The following is a 24,167-nucleotide window of genomic DNA, read 5'->3' on the forward strand; positions in this document are numbered from 1 at the left end:
GACAATTTGCCTGGGCACAATTCCAGTGCTCAGGTAGATGGGAAGTGAATTTTCAGGCCTTTGAGTTGGTGCCATCTGTCACTGAATTGCCTCTCTAGAGCAGTATCCACTCCAAGTGGGAACTTAGTACTGACAACTTTCATGGCAAGGCCAGGTGGCCAAGAAGGCCAATGATGTCCTGCCCTATATCACCAATGCTGCTGACAGCAGGACCAGGGCAGTGATTTCCCCCTGTGCTTGGCACTGGTGAGTTTGCACCTCAAATCCTGTGTTCAGTTCTGGGCTCCTCACTGCAAGAAGGACAAGGAGGTGCTGGGGTATGTCCAGAGATGAGCAACAGAGCTGGTGAAGGGTCTGGAGCACAAGTCCTGTGAGGAGTGGGTTTAGCCTGGAGAAAAGGAGGTGCAGGGGGGACCTAATTGCTGTTTACAATTGCTTGAGAGGAGGTTGTAGCCAGGGTGGAGATGGTCTTTTTTCCCAGGTTACAAGAAATATGGACCAGAGGAAATGGCCTCAAGTTGTGCAAGAGGGCGTTTAGTTTGTATATTAGGAAAAAATCACTTCATGGAAAGGGTTGTCAAGCACTGGGACAGGCTGCCCAGGGAAGTGATTGAGTCACCATCCCTGGACATATTTCAAAGACATGTAGATGTGGCACTTGGGGACAGGGCTTAGTGGCAGACTTGGAATCCTGGGTTAATGGCTGGCTGATGATCTTGGATGTCTTTTCCATCCTAAGCAATTCTGTGATTCTAAGCTTACATGCTGTATTATCTCCTTTCACCTTTCCAGATAGCTGCCTCCAATCATGCACAGAAATCCTCCAATCACCTCCCGAAATCAGGCACACAGAATTGCCTACTATTGGCATTGTTTTATCTCCTTCTTGTTTAATTAAATTTCTTCTGAGCTTTATCCCATCCAGTCTAACAGCAAAAAAACTTGTTAAATGTGCTGCTGCCTGTTTCATGTGTGTCTGACTAACATGTAACCTGCTTGGAGGAGCTGCACAAGTGCTCATGCTGTGTGGGTTATGGCACACAAATATATATTGTGTTTGTAGTGGGATGCTGCATGTGTTTAGAAACTGTTGAAAGCCTTTGGAATTCTTATAACTGTTTATTCATTCTTTTGTTTAGGAGTCAGTGACCTGTAAGTGCTCATTATGAAGAGAGATCTGGTTTTCTTGGTGACTCTAATTAGCCTTGCCTTCCTGTCACTGCTAAGATCTGGATATCCTCAACACATTGCAGAGGAGTCCTGCTCTGTTCAGATTCTTGTTCCAGGCCTCAAAGGTAATGTGAAAGCCTACTCATTATTCAAATATTAATATTTTTGTTCTAACAGGCTCAGTTGCATAACTGACAGTTTTTACAGAGACAAGAAGGTACCTCTCAATTGTCCTCTTATTTGCCCCTGTTTGTAGCCTCCTTAAAAATGGAGTTTTAAGGTCCATAAGGTGAAATTAAATGGTTCAGAGAATGCATGCCAGTTTCCTAGATTTGCTTGTGATCACTAGTGCTCGTTACTCTTATCCATTGCCTGGTTGCTCTGTGTTTATACTGAGCAGTGGTACACATACCCAAAAACTGAAGCATCAGGCCCTACTTTATACCTGGAGAGGTTTTCATTTCCATTTTGCAATGTAATAGGAATTATTTTGTGCTTTCTTGTCTTATGTTTATCTTATTTTGATTTTTTAAAAGCTCAAATACCTCTTAGAAGAAAGCAAACATTAGTTAGGCTTTTGGCATTTCTATAGTTTTTATGAAAAAGGCAACATTTTTACAGAATATGCCCCCAAACTCTTGCCCAAAGAAGGTGGTTTAATAAATTATTGATCTTTTCATAGGAAAAAAAAATATATCTTGCATAAGAAATCAGCCACTGGCAAGAATTAGCATTTAAAAGCAACAACATCCATTATGGTTGTTGAAATCCCAGCCCTGTTTAGTCAATAACAATAATTCCCCTTGTGAAGACTATGACATTTCTGTTGAAATATAACACTTTTGAACATGGGGAAATACTTTTTAACTAAGGACAAAATAAACCCCATGAAAACCACCAGTTTGTCAACAACAATAAAAAAAAAATGCATTGTGTACAAACCACACAACAAACCTTTCAGTTTTTCTTGTAATTATGCCTTCTAGTGTCACAGAACCCACCCAACCAGAATTGCTGCCATTAATCTTATCTGTACCAATCTGGGCTTTCCTGAGTTGCCTGAGGGCCACAGGATGGACTGCAGGCATTGCCTGTTCTGCTTAACTGATTGGAAAGGGTGAGGCTCAGTTCTGTTCTGCAGCTAAATTGTGAGCCCAACTTGGCCAGGGGTTTGGCTGGGGGGTAAACTGCCCTCTCCAGGCATTGCCCAATTTGTGTGTGGCTGCTCTCTTCTTGGGGCAAGAGAGCTGGGCTACAGGGGTGCTGGCTCTGCTTAGCCAATTTCCTTTAAGAATATGTTTATGTCTTAATATTTATTATTGTTTTGCATATATTATTATTATTATTATTATTATTATTATTATTATTATTATTATTATTATTATTATTATTATTATTATTTAAAAATACATAGATCTTCTGCAGATGTTCTTGTTAGAGAGAACAGCACTAAATCCAGGCCTTCTGAGGTTTAACTAAGGCTTGAGAAAGGTGTTTACTTTGTTTGAAATATTTACTGTGTAAAAGTGACTTACAGAGAAGAACACTACCAACAGCATGTATTTGGACAACATATGTTTAAGTTAAATTTGCATGAAAGATCGGTCAAAGGGTCAGATTTCACAGCCCTAAGCTTTGAAAATATTTTTTGTATATCAAAGAACTTGACAGGATGAGTTTTGTGACTTCTTTGCATTGATTTTCTTATTTTTGTAATCAGTCAAAATTAGCATCTATGATTACCATTGTAATGCAAGAATTATTATTATTATTATTATTAGTAGTAGTAGTAGTAGTAGCAATAGTAGTAGCAGTAGTAGTAGTATGTGCAGCAGAGGTTTTTAAAGTGTGTAAACTGTGCAGGACCCTTTGGCAGATGACAGTTCTGAGCCTGGAAACCAGAGAGAGGCCTGAAAACCACAGTGTGTTAATGATTTCACTCTGTTTCATAAGATATAAGCCTTGTGAAATTGAGAGAGATTGATGTACAAATTCAGTGAAGCACTTAATGACCTGATACAAACCTAGATAATGTGAAATCCCTAAAAAGCTTTCAATGCTCCACCTATGCTGTCAGGGGGTCTGGCTCAGAGGGGTGGTGATGAGATGCTGCTGTCCCCCACTGGCACAGTTCCAACCCATTTCACTGGCCAAGGCTTCCTTTAAACTGAGCACACGTGTGGCCATGCCCAAATTTCAGCTGCCATGCAGCGGGATTTGCTCACTGCAACTTTTGGATCTGCACTATCTCCTCCTCCTTCCCTGGGCTGGCAGCAACATCTCCAGTGGTGGAGAAATCGAGTTCCACACTGCTGGGAATCTGGGAAAAACAGGTACAGGGGAAAATGCAAGAAATTAGGGAGACCATGGGATATGTGAATAGCAGAGGATAGACACTTAAGAGGTGGTGCAAAAAGTGGAGCCCAAATGGGCTGATGAAGGAGAAAGTTATCAGGGAAAAGTACACAGAAGCAGGGGAGCATAAAGGAGGAATTTTAGAAGGACAGAAAGAGATAATAGGGGAAAAACAAAGGAAGAAGAGCTCAAGAATCAGACTGAGTGGAGAGACTGGAAACTAAATAAATGTAAAATGACACAAAATCAATCAAGATCCCATAGAGTAAAAGAGAAAATCAGAAGGGGCAGGAGATGAGAGTGGAAGTGGAAATGGATGAGAAAGAAAGCTACTAAAGACACCAAGAGTAGTAAAAGCACAAATGAGATTAAAGTCAGCAGTTTAGGTCTTAGGGACAGGTTTTGGTGGTTTGTGGTTTGGTGGTTTTTTTTTGTTTAGTTTGGTTTTTTTTTTTTTTTTTTTGGATAGTTTGGTTTTGTTTTGGGATTTTGTATGTCTGGGGTATTTTTGTTTAGGTTTGATTTTTTGGTGGATTTTTTTGCTTTGTTTTTTGTATTCATTTTGGTGGGGTTTTTTTAGGGGACAGGTTTTGCTAGGTTATTTTTTAACTCGAGTATAAAGGAGTAAGATGAAAAGTATAAGTGAAAAAACCATGCCTGTGAGAATGCAGACAGCAGACTGAACCATGTTTTAGAAAGCCAGCAATATTAATAACAAGAAAAGTGTGCTGTGTTTGAAGAAGCAATGGGTGATGAAGCCTCATTACACAGCTCACTCATATTCTTCCTAAAGTCCAGTTTCTTTTGATGGGCACATGAAATTGGAGTTACTACTATTGTGGAGAAAAAAATAACACAGGACAGTCCTTCAAAGCTTAAATTCTCAGCTTGCCATCTTGTTTTGTCTCCCTTCTAGAGTCCAAATCAGTTGTCTTAATAGTCTCAATGACACTCAATACATAAAAAAGTTAATGCTATGTTAAAAAACCCAATTTTTTTACACTCACACTTGATGCATCAACTCACATGGAGAATATGAGTAATGGAAAGAAATTATCACCAGACAGGAATGCTTAATAGTTAGTCACATAGTTTGGCAGGGCTAAGTTTCTTTTAGGAGTAAGGGGCAGCTCAGCACTGTGGAGCACTACTAACATCTCTCCCTGCCTCAGCTGCACAGACAATGCTGCATTGTGCTGACAGGGAAAGTACTCTTTCCTGCAGTGGGGCTGGAGCAAATATGCAGGAAGGGATGGAGAGGAGACTGAGCAAGGAGTGCAAGTGCTAAGGGACTGTGGCTGGTGGGAGAGGCCACAATGGACCAGTCAGCAGGGACCATAATGCACAGATCCCAGCCTCCTGCTCTGAAGGGACTTGGATGTAGATTGGGGAACTGGAGACCAGAAAGGAGGCACAGTGGTGTATTTCTTTATTTCACAAATCAAGAAGTTAAACATTATTGTTTATTGGTGAAAAATTAAATTGATTATCTTGACAGAAAACTCTTTTGTTGCCCATGACACCTACACAGGCTTTACTTCCTCAATTTGTACAATGCTCAGGGTGCAAACAGCAAGAATAGGGACTTACATAAGGCAGAGCTGTGCTGTGCCACTGATCAGTCCCTCTTGGCCAAGGTCCTGCTCCTTAAAACAGCTAATAAGAAAAAAATGTCCACTGGTCCGTAGCTGGGCCTGTAATGGAGCAATCTCCTCCTGGAGAAAGTTTTTAGAACACCCACACAAAGGAATGCAGTGTCATCAAATTATAGGAATAAATGCAGGCAGGTGTAATGGCCTGGAGCAAGAGTGATCTATTTTATTGATCCCTAATGCACAGCTTTCACTCTGAAGAACGTGTAGAGCAATAGGCTGTAATAGCCTGCTCTCAGCCTCCAGAGAGCAAGGGAAAGTCATTGTCAGGATTTATCTTTGGGAAGCAAAGAACTCATAACCAGCCCTGAGGGGTGAAAGGCAATCATACAAAGCCTATTGGTTACTTGATAATAAAAATGTGACGTTCCCAAATGTGCCAAATTATAGCCTGTTTCATACTAACAATATTATTCACTGGGGGTTATGTGAAGTTTGTCCTCATTAAGGTCAGGGAATGGCCTATTTTTGCATGTCTGAAGGCAGGGAAGATGGTTTGGAGCAGCCTGAAGAATGAAACTATAACAGATGGAGGGCTGAGTTCAGCTCACAGCCACCTAGGTCTACAGTAAAGAGAGAGATTTGGAAAGAGAGCTGGAGGCTGCATGTTTTAAATGTGCCATGGTATGACATGCTTTCACATGTCACCTCTGTGACTCTTCTCTGAACCACAGCTGCCAGCTATGCCAGAGAGCTGGGCTTGTGGGCTGCATGGTACCACTGACAATCCTGCTGTGATGCTCCCATCAGCTTCCTGGAGAGCAGCTAATGCTCACTCTCCTCCACAGAAAAACAGTGTTGGGATATCATATGTGCTGTGCTAACTCTGGGTCTTGCATACTAGCACTTTATCTTCTGTGGAAGCCAAAGAACTTTCTTCTCCTTCCTCATATAAATCTTGTTTTGTCAAGGTGGCTGTATAAATCATTCTTTAACCTTCTGTTTGTCAGAGATTTTAATTTTATGTCAATGGCAGACTACAGCAATAGTGTGGCTGTAGTGGGCAAAACAAGCTAAGCATCCCTAAATCTTTAATAAAAGGCACCAGGAGGCAAACACTTTTTACAGAAAGTGATGTTTAAATATGCTGAATATAATGATGCATCACAAGCTATGTGCATGTAAATACACTACATAGTGGTTCATACCTCAGAGATTAAAAAGCACAGTATATAACTGAGGATATGAAGTAGGGAGTTAATGCTTTCATGATTAAAAATGGCCCTCTAATGATGGAACTAGCAGTGCTTTCTTATAGGTCTCAAAAATGGCATTTTTTTCTTTTAATGAGGTCATAGTTAAGCCATTTTCACTTGAGACTTAAGGATGTCCTTAGCAGAGGCTTGGAAGGAGTTTGGTGAACACAGAAGTTTATGTGCTAAGCTGGGGACTGATTCTGAAGCTTCTGCTTAAGTGAATTGTGCTGTTGGTTTTTTGAAGGTCAGTGATATAAGTAACATCCACAAAACTAGACCTGTTGTATGAGACTTCAGCAATGTATTGACAGGGTTTTCCAGTGTCTGCATCAATTGAAGAAAAATCTGTTTTCTGTCCATCAAGTAAAGCTGTTAAATCAGATCACATCTGCTTCTATTTTTTTCACTGGAGAGAATGGCATTCTTGTCACAGCTGCTAACAGAAAATAATCCTGGTTTAATATGATTCTTCTTTTTGTTTAACTTTTGTATCAACAGGGGAGGCTGGAGAAAAGGGGGAGAAAGGTGCTCCAGGTCGTCCAGGCAGAGTTGGACCTCCAGGAGAAAAAGGTAACTTTGATAAGGAAGATATTTTGGAAGTCATACCTGAGAAAATGCTGGTTTTTCTTGTGAGATGGTGAGGATGGGGGTCCTTGCTCCCTTAACTGGGTGACCAATTCATCCTTGGCCATTTCTGTTTAGTGCTGTTGTGGTTTAACCCCAGCCAACAGCTCAACCCCATATAACCACTCAGGCACATCCCCTGGTTTGGATGGGGGAGAGAATCAGAAGGGGAAAAGTGAGAAAACCCCTAGGTTGAGATAAGGACACTTTAATAGGGAAAGCAAAGGCCACATGCACACAAGCAAAGCATGACAAGGAATGAATCCAGTGCTTCCCCAGGGCAGGCAGGTGTTCAGCCATCCCCAGGAGAGCAGTCACACATAATGTGACTTGGGAAGACAAACACCATCAGTCCAAATGTCCCCCTATGTTCTTTCTTCTTCCCCCAGCTTTACATACTGAACACAATTCCATCCATTAGGGAACTTCCTTTGGGTCAGCTGGGGTCAGCTGTCCTGGCTGTGTCCCCTCCCAGCTTCTTGTCCCCTCCCAGCCTTGTCACTGGTGAGGTGGGGTCGCAAGCAGAAAATGCCTTAATCCTGTGCAAGCACTGTTCAGCAATAATGAATGTTTCTGTGTTATCCACATTGCTTTGGTCACACATCCCAAATATAGTACCCTCAGAGCTACAATGATAGCAGTCAATTAATTGACAATTAATTTAATTTAGCCAAAACCAGTACAACTATACACACTCATTTGTAGACTAACTATTATCTTCTGGTTAAAAAGATAAATTTTGGAAATAAAAAAAAAAAATCTCAATTTTTTAAAAAGGTCTCTGTGAAGAAAGGCATCATAATGTCTCCTTCATAATTTGCCTACTGCAAATGAAAACTTCATATTAGATCAGAAGGGAAAACTCCACAAGGCTCAATTTTTTTTTTTTTTTTTTTTGAATTTGAACACTTACAACATCTTAATTAAAACCATTGAGGGAAGGCAGTAAACCATAATAGGCAAAGATGAACACAACTGTTCCCACATTTTTTGGATATGGGAAATGGTGATAAATTTGTTTGCATTGTTGTTCAAAAATATTGTGAGCTCTTGAGAAGAATGGTGCTCAGCAGTATTCAGTTATGCAGCTGAGAGAAATAGCACTCTGTCTTGCAAAAAATTCTGGTTTTTCACACTTGTTTTCCTCCTGAAGTAAGGAGGAAGTTTGACCTTCATAAGTTTTCCAGGAGGTTTGTGTTCTGAAAGGTTCAAATTAGCAGGAGTCAAATCCTTTGATTTCAATATTGAGATTAAAGATTGACATTCCTGTCATTAGAAGGTTGGAGTTAGCTTTTACTGAACTGAGTTTATGATCTTTCTTTCAAAGCAACTGTAGAGATAATTTGTACTTCCTTGTGACGATGCATGATCTATTATGTTGTTCTTTTAGGCAGTTGCAGAAGTCTGATACTGATTATCCTGGGACCAAAATCTGTAGCTAGAGCTCTGCCTCCTACAATACACTGAAAAAATTATAAACTTCCATGAGAGGTGTGTGTGTTCAGTCAGTCTGTTTCCCTTATGTAGATGTACTTTCAAGGATGATTCTTAGAAAAACAATATTGTAAACTAAAATTTCAGCTCTTGTAAGGCAATGCAGCCTGAAGTGTAGATGACAGAATATTTTAGGTTAAATGGTTGTAAAGAGCTCATCTAGTCCAATCTACTGCTTTAAACAGGGCAAACTTCAATATCAGAGCAGATTTCTCAGGGCCTTGTCCAGTAGACTTTTGAAAATCTCCAAGGATGGAGATTCCACATAAATTTTAATCAGACTGTTTCACTGGTGTCATTGTGAAAGACCTATTGTAGCTTGTAATCAAGGGAATCTTTCCTTTTCTCTGTGTCTCTCTGAGAAGAAAAGGCTGCATCTTCTCTAGAAACTGCTTGTAAGTAGTGGAAGACTGCAATTAATTTCCCCCTTACCTTTCTGTATTCCAAGCTAAATAAAACCATCTTCCTCAGCTGGACTTTACTTTGCTTCTCGTGTATGAAGGCCCAAAAGTCTCTGGGTCCTCTAAGGCAAAGGAGTTTTTTACCCAGCCATGGCCAGAGTTCATCAAAGTGCAGATGAGGAACTTAGGGTCTGGCTGAAGCCATGATATTCCTGTCACCACATTTCTGCAGCTTGTCCAGCTCCTCCTGACTGGCAGGGCCGCCCTCCAATGCACCCACCATTCCTGCCAGCATGGAGCATCTTCTACTTCTTCCTCCCTTTCAGCAGTGAAGGATCCTTAGCAGCTGCTAGTTGGACTTTGGAGCCTTGCAAAGTCTAGCCTAGCCCTCTCAGCACCCTTGAAAGCCATGGGCTCGAGTTGATTCAGGTGAAGTAGTCCCTCACTCAATTGTCAGCTTGTCCTCTGCAGATCTTTGCTACCAGACATGCAGAACTGGGAGGCCAGAGAGCAGCCCTTGGCAGCAGAGACAAGGGCAAAGAAAGCCCTAAGTGCCTCAGCCGTCTCTGTCCTCTGGCATGAGGTTGTCTTGACAACTTCTTCAGAACCCCTCTCATCACGCTGTCCTGCATGTTTCTATACCTTGGCATATTGTCATGTCACTTCAAAATGCTTTGTCCATCTGAGATGTGGAAGTACTCTTTTTCAGTCAGAACAATCCGTGATGTGGCATTTCATTTATTTATTTTCTACTGTAAAATTGCTTTTGTTTGAAAAATAGCTCTCATAAGGTATGCTTGATTAATGCTAATAACAGTGGTAATTTTCTAGTTTTTCATACCTGCAAAAGTCCAAAATTCTGGTGAGACTGAAAAAAGAAACACTGAAGTGGAAACACACTATGAGAAAACATCAATTTTTTTTAAATCTCTTTTCTGTTTCATTTAATACTAATGCATGCTGTATGGGTATTTTTCCAGGTAGTACTTTCAACTAAACAGAAGCAAAAGTTCTTGCTACTTCTGTAGCAACATATTTTTCTACTTTCCTTTTTACATACAGACATTTCTACAAACAAGCTCTTGTTTAAAGTAAGCTCTAATTAAGTAGTCTTTTCATTAATGCTGTACTTTTCATAGATATCTTGTGATCAACTCCTTCCCACAAATGCTTTGTCAAAGAAAATAACACAGATACCTTAAAAACAATTTGGATTATATGGCACCACTTTTCATCATGATAGTATATCCAGTACCCTTTGAATGTCACAGTGTTGACTGGATAAGCAAACAGACTTCACAGATGTAACTTCTGCTCTATGGAAAGGACACAGAATAATAGCCAACTTTGACCTGGAAAAACCTTTCAGTCTCCTGACCTTTCAGTCTCTGGTTAACCTCCACGGGCTGTGTGTAATGTGCAGACCTGTAGCTGAGTACATAACTACTTTTCTAGGCTCTCAAGCTGCATGAGACTGAGTACATTCTCTTCCAACAGACCAAGGATTTTCCTATTTCTAATCCAGAAGATGGAACATTCAGACAAAAATAAAATATAACAATATGTTTGGCAAAAATAATTGCTCCTTCATTTTGCATTTACCCCTAAAACCACCCACAGACAGCAGCCCTGCTTCTATGCAGTCGTCTGTTGAATTTCAGTCAGTGTGTAAGCGTGTGTTCATCCCCTTGTATTTATCTTGAAGCCTGATAATTTTGTCTTGGTCTAATATTTGTCTCCTTCTGTTGATGCAAGCTGCTAAATTCCATTTTATTTTTCTCCTCTTTGAGTAAGTGATGGAGAAACTGTAATCCTTCTGCCACATTTGTAGAGTTTTCTACTTTTGGTCTTAATTTACATCATCAAAATAACGCTAATCTTTTTTCTTTTATTTTTTTTCTTTCCCCTTTCTTTGTTTCATTTTTCTGGCAAGTTCATCTAAAAAAATGTGCTTAGTGTCTTTGAATTTCATAGATGCATAATAACCACACAATAGCTTACAAAAGAAACTACCTTCTTATGGAATATTTGACCTGAAAAGCTCAAGATCAGAAAGTGCTGCAGATGTTTTTGTCATATCTTTCCTCATGATATTTTCAGATTTTGGTAACTCAAAAAATTAAAACTTTCTGGTGCTTACCTGAAATTAATCTTGTTTTGACTGTCCTGATGCTTCAGGGTGACATCAGAGATTCTGATGTCTTTGGGTGCTGATTAAGGTTAAATTCCACTTACTTTCCTCATTGCTTTTAATTAATTGTATAGGTCAATCATGATGCATAGCATGTCAGCAGAATAAAAAACTGTGTTGGCATTATGTAAAGCATGGAGCATGGGTTGAGTACAATGGCTGTTTCAGATTAAAGCAGTGTGTACTGCAGTGCAAGTTTTGGGCTGTGAAGTTCACAGAATTAACTTTCCCACTTGCACCAATGGCTGTACTGTGCTCTCCCATGTTGGGAGTAAACTCAGTTATTTAACTGAGTCCTGGTGCAGTCTCTGAGGCCATAACTTCTATGTTTTCAAATTCCACAGTACCATCCTGTGAATATTCCCAGAGTGCCTTGCAGAAATCAAAATAAGAAGGGCAAAGTGGATTTACGCTTGGAATGTAACATCAAAGGAACAGAACATTAAAATTATGTTCTTCAAGATACTTCAATTTTCTTAGAGCCATAAGCATTTAAAATGTGTATTTTAGTATTTTAATTTCGGCCTTTATACATTGTACTTAATTTATATGCAACTCTAATGGTATGTGATACACATATAATGGTATGTTCTTGGGCTTGGAACACAACTGTCTCTACCTTTGCAGTGTTAACACAGTGAGTTTGGCTTTTGCCAGCTAACACTTTCCCGGGCAATTCTTGGGTATATTTTAGGAGCTAACACAATGAGCAGCTTGCAAGATTATCTTGGCTTGAAGAGTAGGATAATTTAGTATCATGGAGTGCCCCATTCTTGACTACCTGGTTCCCACTGCCAGGGAATAGTCCCAGGCATTTAGTTTACTAATACAGGCACAGCCTCTTAAGTAGAAGAGAAGACTCATTAATTTAACTGGATTGGAGCCAGAGTGCTCAGTCATTTGTATAATCAAATTCTAAAAAGAGGTAATAATATCTTAATTTATATTTTATTATTACTGATTGCTCATTAATATGTAATCAATCAATCCTTTGCATTTCTGAGTCAATTTCTACATGAATTTATTGCTCGCTAAGGAGTGCTGCAGGCAGTATTCCGTATAAAAGTCCTGACATTGACAGCTGTGAATTCACAAAGTGGCTATCTGTTTCAAAACTGTCTTTCAGTTTCACCTGAACTCAATAGGATTTTGAGAAAATACTGCTAAACCGAGTGGGCAAAAGGTGGCAGATGGGCTTCAATGTAAATAAATATATTGCCTAGGGAAATTAAGGATGCATGATTTAATCCATGCTTAAATGATGCCAAAACCCCAAACTGTCACTTAAAACTCAAGGACTGCTCTGAAGTCATTAGCAAGAGTCCCAAGGCCAACAGAACACTGCCCATCACCACAGAAGGATGACAAAAGGACAAAACAGGAAGCTTCTTTTTGCAGCTGATTTTGTTCTGTACAAAAGCCTGACATGCACTGTCTCAAGAATGTTTTTCTGGCCTCTGTCTCTCAAGAAGGACTTGAGAGGTAAGAGATGGGCACCAAAAATGTGGAAAAGAGGAGCTGCCTCATAAGGAGAAACTGGATAGACTGAGACTCTTGCATCTGTACAGAGTAGTCTGAGGAGGTTATAGTCAGGATTACATAATCACCAGATCCCATAGTACCTGAACTAGGAGGCACTCTCTGAAGCTGCTGGGGACAGATCCAGCAATTTCATTTGCAGATAGTGGCTGTGGTGTGGGATCTCCCTGGATTGCACCTTCTGCTGCCATCACAGGAAACAAAGTCTTGGCCTAGAGGGACCAGTGGTTTGAGGAAGCTTGGTAATATGTTGTTAACATAATTCTAGTGAGATAATGTTTCATGAGGGCAGTTCTTTGTCTTTGCTTGCCACCAAATAGAAACTCCTCCAGTCAGGAATGTACCTTACTATTTTCACTTTGGCTTTGAATGTACTTTTAAATCCTTTAAACATTGCTGCTTCCTCTATAGATTGGATTTTTTCTCACTAGCTTTAGTTTCCTTTGCAAATTTTCTAACTATTCTGATTATGATACCTGTCTAACATGAGTGGGGCGGATCACTACTCAGAGGTGTTTATTTTTCCAACCAGGGGAGTTTAGATAAATATCTTAGACCAAACCCCCTAATTTTAAGAAGGCTAATGCTGGGTGAAATAGATTTGCCCCAGCTATATAAAATGCTTCCTGTGATTATGCACTGTTCATTCATATCAGAGTATCTATTTAACATTGTTGGTGACACAGATGGTGGGATCGAGTGCACCCTCAGCAGGTTTGGCAACACCACCAAGCCATGTGGCACTGTCAACACCCTGGAGGGAAGGAATGCCACCCAGAGGGACCTGGACAGGTTTGAGGTGGGCACGTGGAGTTCAACAAGACCAAGTGCAAGGTCCTGCACCTGGGTTGGGGCAATCCCAAGCACAAATACAGACTGGGAAGAGAATGAATGGAGAGGAGCCTGGAGACGAAGAATTTGGGGGTGTTGGTTTAAGAGAAGCTCAACATGAACTGGCCATGTGCCCTTGCAGCCCAGAAATCCAACCACATCCTGGGCTGCATCAACAGCAGCATGGGCAGCAGGTTGAGAGAAGTAATTCTCCCACTCTACCCTGCTCTCATGAAATCCCTGGCTCTGGGGCACCCAACATAAAATGAACATGGACCTGCTGGAGCAAGTCCAGAGGACAGCCACCTTGGGACACCTTGAAGACAGGCTGAGAGAGTTTGGCTGCTTCAACATGCAGAGAAGAAAGCTCCAGGGAGATTTTTAGAGCATCTTCCAGTAAAGGGAATCTACAAGAAGACTGGAAAGGGACTGTTTACAAGGGCATGTAATAATAGGACAAGGAAGAATGCCTTTAAATGAAAGAGGGCAGATTTGGATTAGATATAAGGAAAAAATTATTTACTGTGAGGATGGTGAGATGCTGGAACAAGTTTCCCAGAGAAGCTATGGATTCTCCATCCCTCAAAGAATGTTCAAGGGCATGTTGGATGGGGCCCTGAGTAACCTGGTTTTGTGGAAGGTGCCCCTGCCCATGGAAGGGGTTGGTACTAGATGATTTTTACAGTTGCTTCCAACTCAGCCCATTTCATGACTTTATGATAAGATGTAACTTCTTGTAGCCACTTACCAAGAGTTAGTACCTCAGCAATTGGTGGTTCCCTCACCAACCACTGACCTTCATTAGTGTGGATAATTCGAATTTTTCAGTGTAAAGCAGTTCTGTAGCCTGTTGACATATTTGAAATTTTCTCATTTCCAGTTGCCAATAGTTTTTTTAAAAATGAAGTGTTCTGAATGTAGATTACTACTATAGCATCATTATATCCTTTAAAATATCATTCTCATTCAAGTTAGGCAATCTATTTGCATTGGGAATGCTGACTGCTGCAAGATTATTGAGGTGCACTGGGAGAAAGACTTTTTAATCTTCATCTGTATATTATGTTCTCTTTCTAAGTATCCTGTGCAGATTGTTGTTAAAGATGGCCCTAGATTCAAGAGACCTTTGGTGTGGTTTGGTACATTTCTACTTTCCTTGTTAGGTAGGTGTTTGTGATGTCCTCTATGTCAGATCATGAATTTGATTTGATTTGTCTTAAAATCCTAAAGTTTGGGAAGAAAACTACTGCTCTTTTCTTTTTAACATGATTAGATTAAATTTGTCTGCGACATGGTGAATTTGCATTTCTGCTAGATTTGTCTTTTTGGTGCCTTTTTCTAGGTAGTTTTATACCTTCTTGTCTGTTCCAAATAATCCTGATGAGATTGCCTATACTCTGTGACCCCCATTTATAGTATGGCAGAGAGTGGAACCCCTCATTTTTTCACTTGTTTTGCAGCCCACCATTCATCTCTGGAATTTTATTTCTTCACTTGTTTGTGGGCCTGAAAAAGCCACCGAGAAGATAATTTAGAATTTCCTTCTCTTCAGTTCCTTCCCAGTTCCTTTAAATCTTCTATAATTGGTTCCAATGTATGCCACCTTCATCTAAGGGATGACAGATTACTTTCTTCAGTTTTTTATTCACTCTTTGTGTTTGATTTCCTATTTTTGGTCTATGAAGACTTAATTTCTTTTATTGTCCCCATTTCTTTCCAGCTACCACTTCCCAATTTCATTAAGACTCCTCAGACTGCATTTTTGACAACCATAGGGCCACTAAAAAGGGCTTTACAAAAAGTATTAAAACTTCTGAAACCCTCAAGGCAGATGGGTGTCTCTTGAAACTTTGTGATTTATTCTGCAGAAGAAGCAGAATAAGCAAGCCCCTGGAGTGGAAGCAGGGGTTAGTCACTGTCAGAGAAACCCAAATGTGAACAATTCTTTTAATGAGGAAAGGAGATTTAATGCATGTCTTCATTGCTTGAGATAACACACTTTCCTTTTACCTCTGAACTGAACACATGGGTTTTACTGGCTGTGACGGAGAAGCAGTTCATTTTCTAGGCAATTTCTACAAGAAAGAAAGTGAAATAATTTTATGTATTTTATTTTATTTACACGTTAGAGCAATGATTTTATTTAATTTCAAGTGTAGCAGCTTGAAGAGAAAGAATTCAAACATCTGATAATCTTTAATGTGGTAACCCCAATTCAATAATATGCAAAGCAAGAGACATCGTTTTCAGAGCAACTTGATAAACTGGTTACAAGCTGGTACTTGCAGTAGGAATAGATAAGAGAAATATATTTTTGTTTTCTGGTGAAAGCCTGTGTCCAGTAGTGTCTGAATTTGACACTTGTTAGAAACAAATGAAAATTATTGATTGCAGGACTTGCCCATAATTAATCAGACCAACAAACCACATACATTTAGCTTCTCTCAGTTCAGAGGAAATGGTTTCTTTCTGGCTCATGCCATCAAGAGACAAGGGTTACTTGAGAGTTCCTGGAGTAATAGATATAACATCTCTTAGCCGAGGAGTGATAGGAGTGATCAGGTTTTATTCTGAAACTTCTTATTGATTTCACCTTTAAGTTAGTGGTAATGAAAAAATGGGTAATAAAATTATCCACTTTTCAAAAATACATGTGTCTGTCCAGATGCAGTAGCAACAGGGGACAGCAGATCTTCAGTTGTCATAGATCCACAACTGAGGCTGAGCTATGACAGTTTGCACAAGTCCAGTTGCTGGATCCCTCTGGACAAGCTAGGATTTTCCTCCTAGTTTGTCTCAATTTTCCCTTGCACCTGTGTAGTAGACCAGAGCACAGCAGATGTTGCTTCCAGCAAAGAAGCAATCTTTTCAACTGTCATTGAAAACAACTTCATAAATATTTTCTAAAGCAATTTTGGGCTTAGATTTCTGCAGGATGGGAGCCTCAGTAGGCATTCATCCCTGCAGTCCCTCCATACCTGCTCTCCTCTAATAGTGTGGTCCAGAGGGAAACCTATCTCATATGACAGTATTTATATTGTATAAGTAAGTCCTTAAGCCCAAAGCCAGCCCTCAGTTACTGTGGAATCACTGAGATGAAATGTCAGTTGTGCTTGGATCCTTTAGATCTTCTCAACTCCATGATAGTTTTAATCTGCTGATCCATGTTTGAATGCAACAATCCTCTGTATTTTCAACATAATTCTGTCATGATCCGCTGGGTGAGGTTTGGGAAGGCTTTTCCAGTGGTTCTCAGACAAGAGCTGTTGACAATTACACCTTCCTGCCTTGTTAATGTCAATTGTTTAGCAAAGATAAAATCACTGTCTAGGTTACTGTATGTAAGTTCTTCACAAGGATTGAGCTAGACCTCTGGATTTCAATGAATATTTGGGATATAGCATTTGTTCATTTTAAAAACTGATATTGCAGACGTAGAAAAATCTGAATGAATCGGACTACATTGCTACCTTGTGCCTTTCATTCTTCTGTTATGTATAGGAGAAATGGGGGACAAAGGCCAGAAAGGCAGCATCGGACGTCACGGAAAAATTGGTCCTATTGGTTCAAAAGGTATGTTTAATTCAATTATTTCTCCATTTGTGTTTTAGGTGAAAAATATGTGATCATTTATGTTTGAGAAAAGTTTAGGAGCTTGAAAAATGGCTAACACATCTCACAGTTTACCTTAGCAAGAATTTTCTCTCACTGTGGTCAGCCAGGTCACTGAGATGTCTCAACCAGTTACCTTTGCTGAGACATCAGTATATTTAGTCTTAAAGCACTCTGAGTATTCTGGTTTGGGGATAAATACAGAACTTTGCACTGTCACACAAGTGTGGTTAGTTAAAGAACATGGGAAGATGTGTTGTGCTTTGGCAGACTTTTAAGAGCCAGAAGATGTGTTTTCTTTTGTTGACTACTCTATAGGCTTCCTGTGTGACTTTGGTTAAGTCATTTGGACCAGTGTTTACCTAATCATCTAGATCATGATTCAAAATTTAGGTATAACCAGCCCTTTTCCCTCTACACCATCTGAATTTACTAGTTCTGTAAAGTTCCTGAATGTCAAGAAGTGAATATTGGCACAGATTATTTGGGTTTAAGTTTCGTAGCTTTGGCTGGCCTTTATTGTGCAATGACTAGGACAGAAAAATCTTTATTTTTGCTTGGGCATATTTCTACTCACCATGTTTGAATTTTGCAAGAGAAAAAATAGATAATTGCTAAATGAACTATTGACAGAAAAGGCAGCATTAACATTATGTTATTTTTCATGTCTTCAGGTGAAAAAGGAGATAATGGTGACATAGGACCACCAGGTCCTAATGGTGACCCAGGTAATCCATAACACACCTTGTTGATGTGAAAGACTTTTCATAACTAAAAATACATCTGTTTACATACTGAGGGAAATAATGATTTTTTTTTTCATTGGTACTGTAATATTTCACTGTGATGTTTTCAAATGGCTTAAAATCATTGAAGTTGCAGCAGTTGCTGGACTTGTAGTGTATATGCTAAAACAGTATCTCATACTTTCTCTGAGGAGTAATCTCTCCAGAAGCCTAGAAACCCAGAAACTGAAGCCAGACTGTCTGAATCATTCATCACCAGGGGAAAGGGATGTCTCTGCATATCTCTCTTTGTCTTCCAGTCAACACAAAGGAGCAGGTTGGATGTTCCTGCCCGTCCATGGATTATAGTTATAGGAGCAGGAGATTGTCAAGAACACAGGTCACAGAACGGGTCAGGTTGGGATGGACCACATTGGGTCAGCTGGTCAAACCTCTGCTCAAGCAGGGTAATCCCAGAGCACGTGGCTCAGGATTGTGTCCAGATGGTTCTTGAATATCCCCAGGGATGGACACTCCACAACCCCTACGGGCAATCTGTTCCAGTGCTCAGTTACCCACACAGTAAAGCTCTTCCAGATGTTCAGGAGGAACTTCCTGTGCAATGTGCAGTTTCTGCCCATTTCCTCCTGTCCTATTGCTGGGCACCACCAAGCAGAGCCTGGCTCGGTCTTCTCTTCACCCTCTCTTCAGATTCTCATATGGAGGTACATGGATCTCCCAGAGGTGTAAAATGTTCTAGAGAAACAGCCTAACATAAGTGCAAGCCTTGCAAGAGTGGCAGGTTTGAATTTGACTGAATTCATCCCTTCCTGGCAGAGTGCATTGGAGGTGCACAGATTAGATTTCTCATGAGAACATAATTTGTCACTCTAATTCTTGAGCCAGCATGCTGTGCACCTGGCCAACATGCACAGTTTTGCAGGGCAAGTGCAAACTTGTGCTTAGGCTGACTTACACAACTGAGCAGAGTAATTGGGTAGTCCAATGCAGATTTTAATAATTACATACAGAACTGCAAACTGTAATAAATGCAAACGGTAATTGATCCTCATTTTGAGATTTGTGGTCAGAGATGTAACAATTATTCTTTTAATATTCACATTCAGATTATCTTTGTCAAACCTATACCCCAATTTGGGTTAATAGATGATTTTCTAGTGTCTAATTTTATTGTCAGAAGTATTGTAAATTCTGTACTTTCAAAAACACAGCTCTGCATTTTGCAGGTAATTATGTGCAATATGTGGTTGGAATTTTGGATCTGCTGGGATATGTTGCTTGTGAAAAACTCACAAACAATGTTTTTGCTATGAAAGAAATCATTGAGAAAACTAAAGAAGATAATTTTACTGAAAATGGGAATTTTTGGAAAATGTTTTTGGTTAAAAAATATTGTGGGTGTTCTGCAGAGAATATCTATCTGTGTTTAGGGTAGTGCTAATTATTCAGGACTGAAGATTCGTATGAAGTGAAGTGATCTGTACTGCACAGGCCCAGACCCCCTGAGAATTGTATAATGGTGCAGGGTGGTGAAGGCTCTAAATTTCTGTCTGTTACTTGCAAGACAGCTTTCTCCAGAGCTGCCACGCTGGGCCTTTTCATAAAGATGTTGAGATAATTGTTGAAATTAGGTAGCTTTTTGATTTGGGTGTCTCTATATAATTTCACAGGCATCCCTTGTGAGTGCAGTCAGCTAAGGAAGGCTATCGGTGAAATGGACATTCAAGTAGCCCAGCTGACGACAGAGCTAAAATTCATAAAAAATGGTAGGTTAATTTTATATAACTACTTTCCTTTCTTTTTTTTGCCCCATTTTATCGGTGTAATCGCTCGTAAAGAGCGCCACCGTTCCACATCTGATTTGTGAAGCTGTTTTGGGGTGTGCAGTGACTTGGTTTATCGAAATGCGAGTGCTCACTTTTCAGCACTGCCCTCCCCCGCAGCTGTCGCCGGCGTGCGCGAGACAGACAATAAGATCTATCTGCTGGTGAAGGAGGAGAAGCGGTACAAGGAAGCCCAGCTGTACTGCCACGGACGAGGAGGGACGCTGAGCATGCCCAAGGACGAGACTGCCAACACCCTGATTGCCTCGTACATCAACCAAGCTGGGCTCACCAGAGTCTTCATTGGGATTAACGACCTGGAGAAGGAGGGGAACTTCGTCTACTCCGACCGCTCGCCCATGCAGACCTTCAACAAATGGCGCAGCGGGGAGCCCAACAACGCCTACGACGAGGAGGACTGTGTGGAGATGGTGGCCTCTGGGGGCTGGAATGATGTTGCCTGTCACATTACCATGTATTTCGTCTGCGAATTTGACAAAGAAAATGTCTAAGCTGCTCTGCTCTTTCTCTCTTTTAAGAAAAATGCTTAAGACGATGGTACAAGTTGCTCCATGTTTATAGAGTACAAGTGAAATTTTGCAAGTGTGCGGTGTCGGAGTTGTACAGCTGTAAATACAGTTCAGGTATTTCAAATATCAGAATTTACCCTTCAGAAGGGAGGAGCAGTAATAAGGCATAGCTTGATTGGCTTTTTTATATGTAGGAAAATATATGTGTTTAGATAAAAATGTGCTTTGGGGCTAAATTTTGCCCTTACAACAGTTAACAACTGTGATTGCATGACTGTAAGGGGAGGCCGAATTTGGCCTCTAGTTGTTAGAATGGTAAGAATTAGATTCCTGATATTCTTTTATCTTAGTAAAATTTGTAGTTATAAAAGCTAATAACTTGTAGTGCTACAAGTAGGGATGTTTTGGCAACAAGACATATTTTTTATACTCCAGTTAATAAGTACAAATATTACTGTCGGTTTTTTGAATGTTACAACATTTGTTTTCTTTTTTTTTTTTAAACTGGCCAAAGCAAACCAAAAGTCAAGATTCCTACCAATTTTGTAATGTTTCTTCATTAAACTGTTCATAGATGTATGACCAAAAAGTGTTTAAGTAAATAGAATTTAGTGCTGTGGGAGGAAAAAGTCTAGTGAAAGGTGTCCCTGCCCATGGCAGGGGGTTGGAACTAAGTAACCTTTCTCTTCCAACCCAAACTATTCTATGATTCCGTGATTCTATGTTCTGAAAATTCTTAGAATTTAGTACTAAGAGGGTTTCTATCCAGATGGTGTTTTGGGGTTGGCTAAATGTAAAAGTAACAATTTGATTTTCTTCATTCCTCAGCTGAAAATGATTCAGTGCATGAAGTATTTCAGGCCCTAAATAATTTCTCAAGTAAATGTTTCACATTTCTTTAAGATAATCTTGGTGCATCTTGTTACAAAACAAGCAAAAATACCAGCCCTCCATAATTTAGGCAGACTTCATATATATGCAATTAAGCTCGTGACAACACATTAGCAATCAGTTCCTTTTAGTAAGAAAACAGCTTACATGTTTACACAGATTGTTAAAATAATCCCCTGAAAAGCAGAAAAGTTTCCAAAATTTTCCTGTGTATATAGCAGTAATAAATAACTTTGCACAAATAATTTATGTACCAAATTTACAATTGCCTGTGATGGAAAAAGGGATGTATATTTCAAGAAAACCACCCCAGCATAATTTCACAAAATAAATGATGAATTACTTTAAATCTTCCCAGGAGCCAGTTGCATGCCACCTCATCTCACTGTTAGGCATAGGAAAAACAAAAGAAATTGTAAAATCTCTAACAGTGCTTCTTTAGGAATACCTTGCACAGTGCTTTAAGATGATTTTAAAGGATAAATGATCCTTGCATAACATTCTGGTCAAAATGCATCTCTGGTCATTATGGCAGATTGGTCTATAGGATATCCACAGTGGATATGGCATGTGGTTCCAGAGATTTCTTTACAGCAAGGAAACTCATAAACTCTGTTGCAGCACGTAAACAATCAATGGCCATACAATGCTGTTCATATCCACAGACATTATTTGATTTATATACCTGAGAGAACAAACTGTTTTGTTTGATATATTTACTCTGTAAATCTCATTCCTTTATATATATATATATATATATATATATGTTTGCTATTAATTTTGAAGATCACTAGCAGTACTATACTATCCTATAGTATTTGATTATCAGCCCAGCTCCAGAAAAATCACTCAAAATGAATGGGTCCTTTGATTGCTTCATTTTCTTTTAATAAAGATAGGTATGGTACCTGTGTGTTAGTCATTCTTCCAACTGCATATTGAAATCTATTAAATAATGTGAATCTTTTTCTACAGTAATATTCAAAGACTCTATAGAATTTGCAGGGAGCTAACAATTCCAGTAGAGCAATTTGTTTAGAGCAGTGCTTTGAATATCATGATTGTTTCCTGCCTGCCATAGAAATCCTCAGAAACCGTTTAAGTCTCCAACATACTTTTGTCAAATCATTGTTGCTATATTAAAACAGTCCATACCTGAGACACAGATATTTGAAGCTCCCTCATTATGTCTGATGAAGTTGCTGTTTTTCACCTAGGTTTTGAAATTTTCTGTTGTATTGTTCAATTTCCTCAGAAAAATGAAAAGAGGCCTTTTAGGGAGATAGGAAGCTTTTTGAGATGCCAAATGCTCCTATTTTAGCTGAAGTCACACCAGGTTTTAAAGATTTCCTTGTTATGTGTAGCATTTAAACAGCCTCAATTTCTACTAAAATTTAGGATAAAAGGTAAAAGCAATGGAAAAACATTTATTTTTCCTAGTTTTCATGTTCTTCAGGATATTTTTTCGCAGTTCTTGATATGTGAGGTAGAAACTAAATTAGTTTCATTGTCAGACACCTGTACACTAGCTGCAGCAGCTCTTATTTCACCATTTGAGCAAAGGGAGCAAGGCTGGTGTGTAAGGTCTGTAGCTGTCCTGCAAGGGGCAACAACAGCACATCTGATATTTACCCCTTTGAGGAACTAGGTGGGAAGTGATGGAGGCATTGGAAATGAATGAGCCCTTCATAATTTCTTTCACCCTCTAGTTGCTGATGCCTGTAGGTAGACCCTTGCTGGAGGCAGAAATCAATGTTGCATGTAGTGCTCAGCCTGCATGAAGTCTGCTGACATGCTTGGTAAGGTTCCATTATTCTCCCTGGAATTTGGTACTATTTTTTTTTTTTTTTAAATAAAATGAGTGATAAGTTAATTTTACTTGGGGTGTTTTCCATATGCATTAAAACCTGCAATTGTAATATAATTACTCATTTTGTGTAGCTCTGCAGAAGCCTTTGGAACATGTCTGTATGGCAAGCACAGGTTTCTCTCAGACTATTCTTATATGCTCTATTTTTGATGGATAATTTTTCCTCATAAATATAATTTATTTTATTCTTGAATAAAGGGCATTCTATGGCATTTTAAAAAGGCAACAATAGCAGTCTTTTTTTATTTTTTTTTTTTTAATTTTTTTTAACCTGCCCAATCAGGTTTTTGAATGACTTCATCTCATAAGATGTGGATTTAATTCAATTGTACTCTGCACCTTTAGCTGCCAGGGCTGGGTGCTGCAGTACTGATGGCAGGGCAGACGTGCACTGCCCTTCTGGGAGGGGGCTTGGTGAAGATAAAGCATTTAACTGGCTGAGTCCAAGGGGACTTCTTGGAAGAGCACTGGATCGTGTCTGATCCTGATCACCATCCAAATCTGCCACTCCACAACCTCACTGCTTGGTGGAAAGTGTTGCTCCCGCTTGCCTTGTTATTCTGCTCAGCTCCTGGCTCACCATCCCTCGTGAACCAGCTGCTCCTCACTGTGCTCTGACAGCTGACATGATTATCCCTGGAAATATGGGTTTGTTACAGGTTTGTTAGCAGCAGAACTTCTCCCTGACTGTGAGTTTTAAACACTCTTATATCACAGAGAAGAACTGTAAAAAAATTAATATTCATATGTGGGATATAGAGCATCCTTATTCATGTAAGTAAAATGGAGTGCTTCATTTTTCTCAAGCTCAGGAAATGCCAGTTCAAATATGCTTTGCAAAATAGCAGTTCATTGGACCTTTTTTATGCTACAGCTCTTGATGAAAAGCAAAAGAAGATGATATTAAAATAATTTTAATTGTAAAATATGATGAAGGTTCACAACGGAGGAAGACTTTTGAAGCAGACATTTTTCAACATGTTTACTTTTAGAATTTTTCCGAATTTAATTTCCAGGTTCTAAAGCTTTATTTTGACCCATAAAGGGATTTGATTTTTATAATATTGTTAATATATTTTACACCATGTTAGTAACAGTGATCTGTATATTTTTTGATATATTTTGCTTTATTCTTTATGTTCTTGATTTCCAATGGGAACAAGTTATTTTTTTGAGACTTCTCATGTTTGACATGCTAAAAGACTGTGACACTGGAATTGTTTTTTCTTCCTGGGCCTGCTA

General features: G+C 39.5%; 1 protein-coding gene across 2 annotated transcripts in view; it reads left to right on the forward strand.

The window, feature by feature from the left end:
- Positions 1-23,143, forward strand: part of COLEC11 (collectin subfamily member 11) — a 38,937-nt gene extending 15,794 nt beyond the window's left edge. Inside the window, exons 2-7 of one of the 2 annotated variants that reach the window (XM_018920484.3) lie at positions 1,140-1,295; positions 6,872-6,943; positions 16,955-17,026; positions 17,740-17,793; positions 19,482-19,577; positions 19,737-23,143. In XM_018920484.3, the coding sequence (XP_018776029.1) occupies positions 1,166-1,295; positions 6,872-6,943; positions 16,955-17,026; positions 17,740-17,793; positions 19,482-19,577; positions 19,737-20,146 (834 nt within the window). In that variant the 5' untranslated portion in view covers positions 1,140-1,165 and the 3' untranslated portion in view covers positions 20,147-23,143. The remainder of the gene's footprint in view (positions 1-1,139; positions 1,296-6,871; positions 6,944-16,954; positions 17,027-17,739; positions 17,794-19,481; positions 19,578-19,736) is intronic. The other variant, XM_009094970.4, reaches the window with a different exon arrangement.
- Positions 23,144-24,167: the final 1,024 nt, after the last annotated feature.

This window comes from Serinus canaria, chromosome 3 (genome assembly GCF_022539315.1).
Source record: "Serinus canaria isolate serCan28SL12 chromosome 3, serCan2020, whole genome shotgun sequence".
In the NCBI taxonomy this organism is placed as follows: Eukaryota; Metazoa; Chordata; class Aves; order Passeriformes; family Fringillidae; genus Serinus; species Serinus canaria.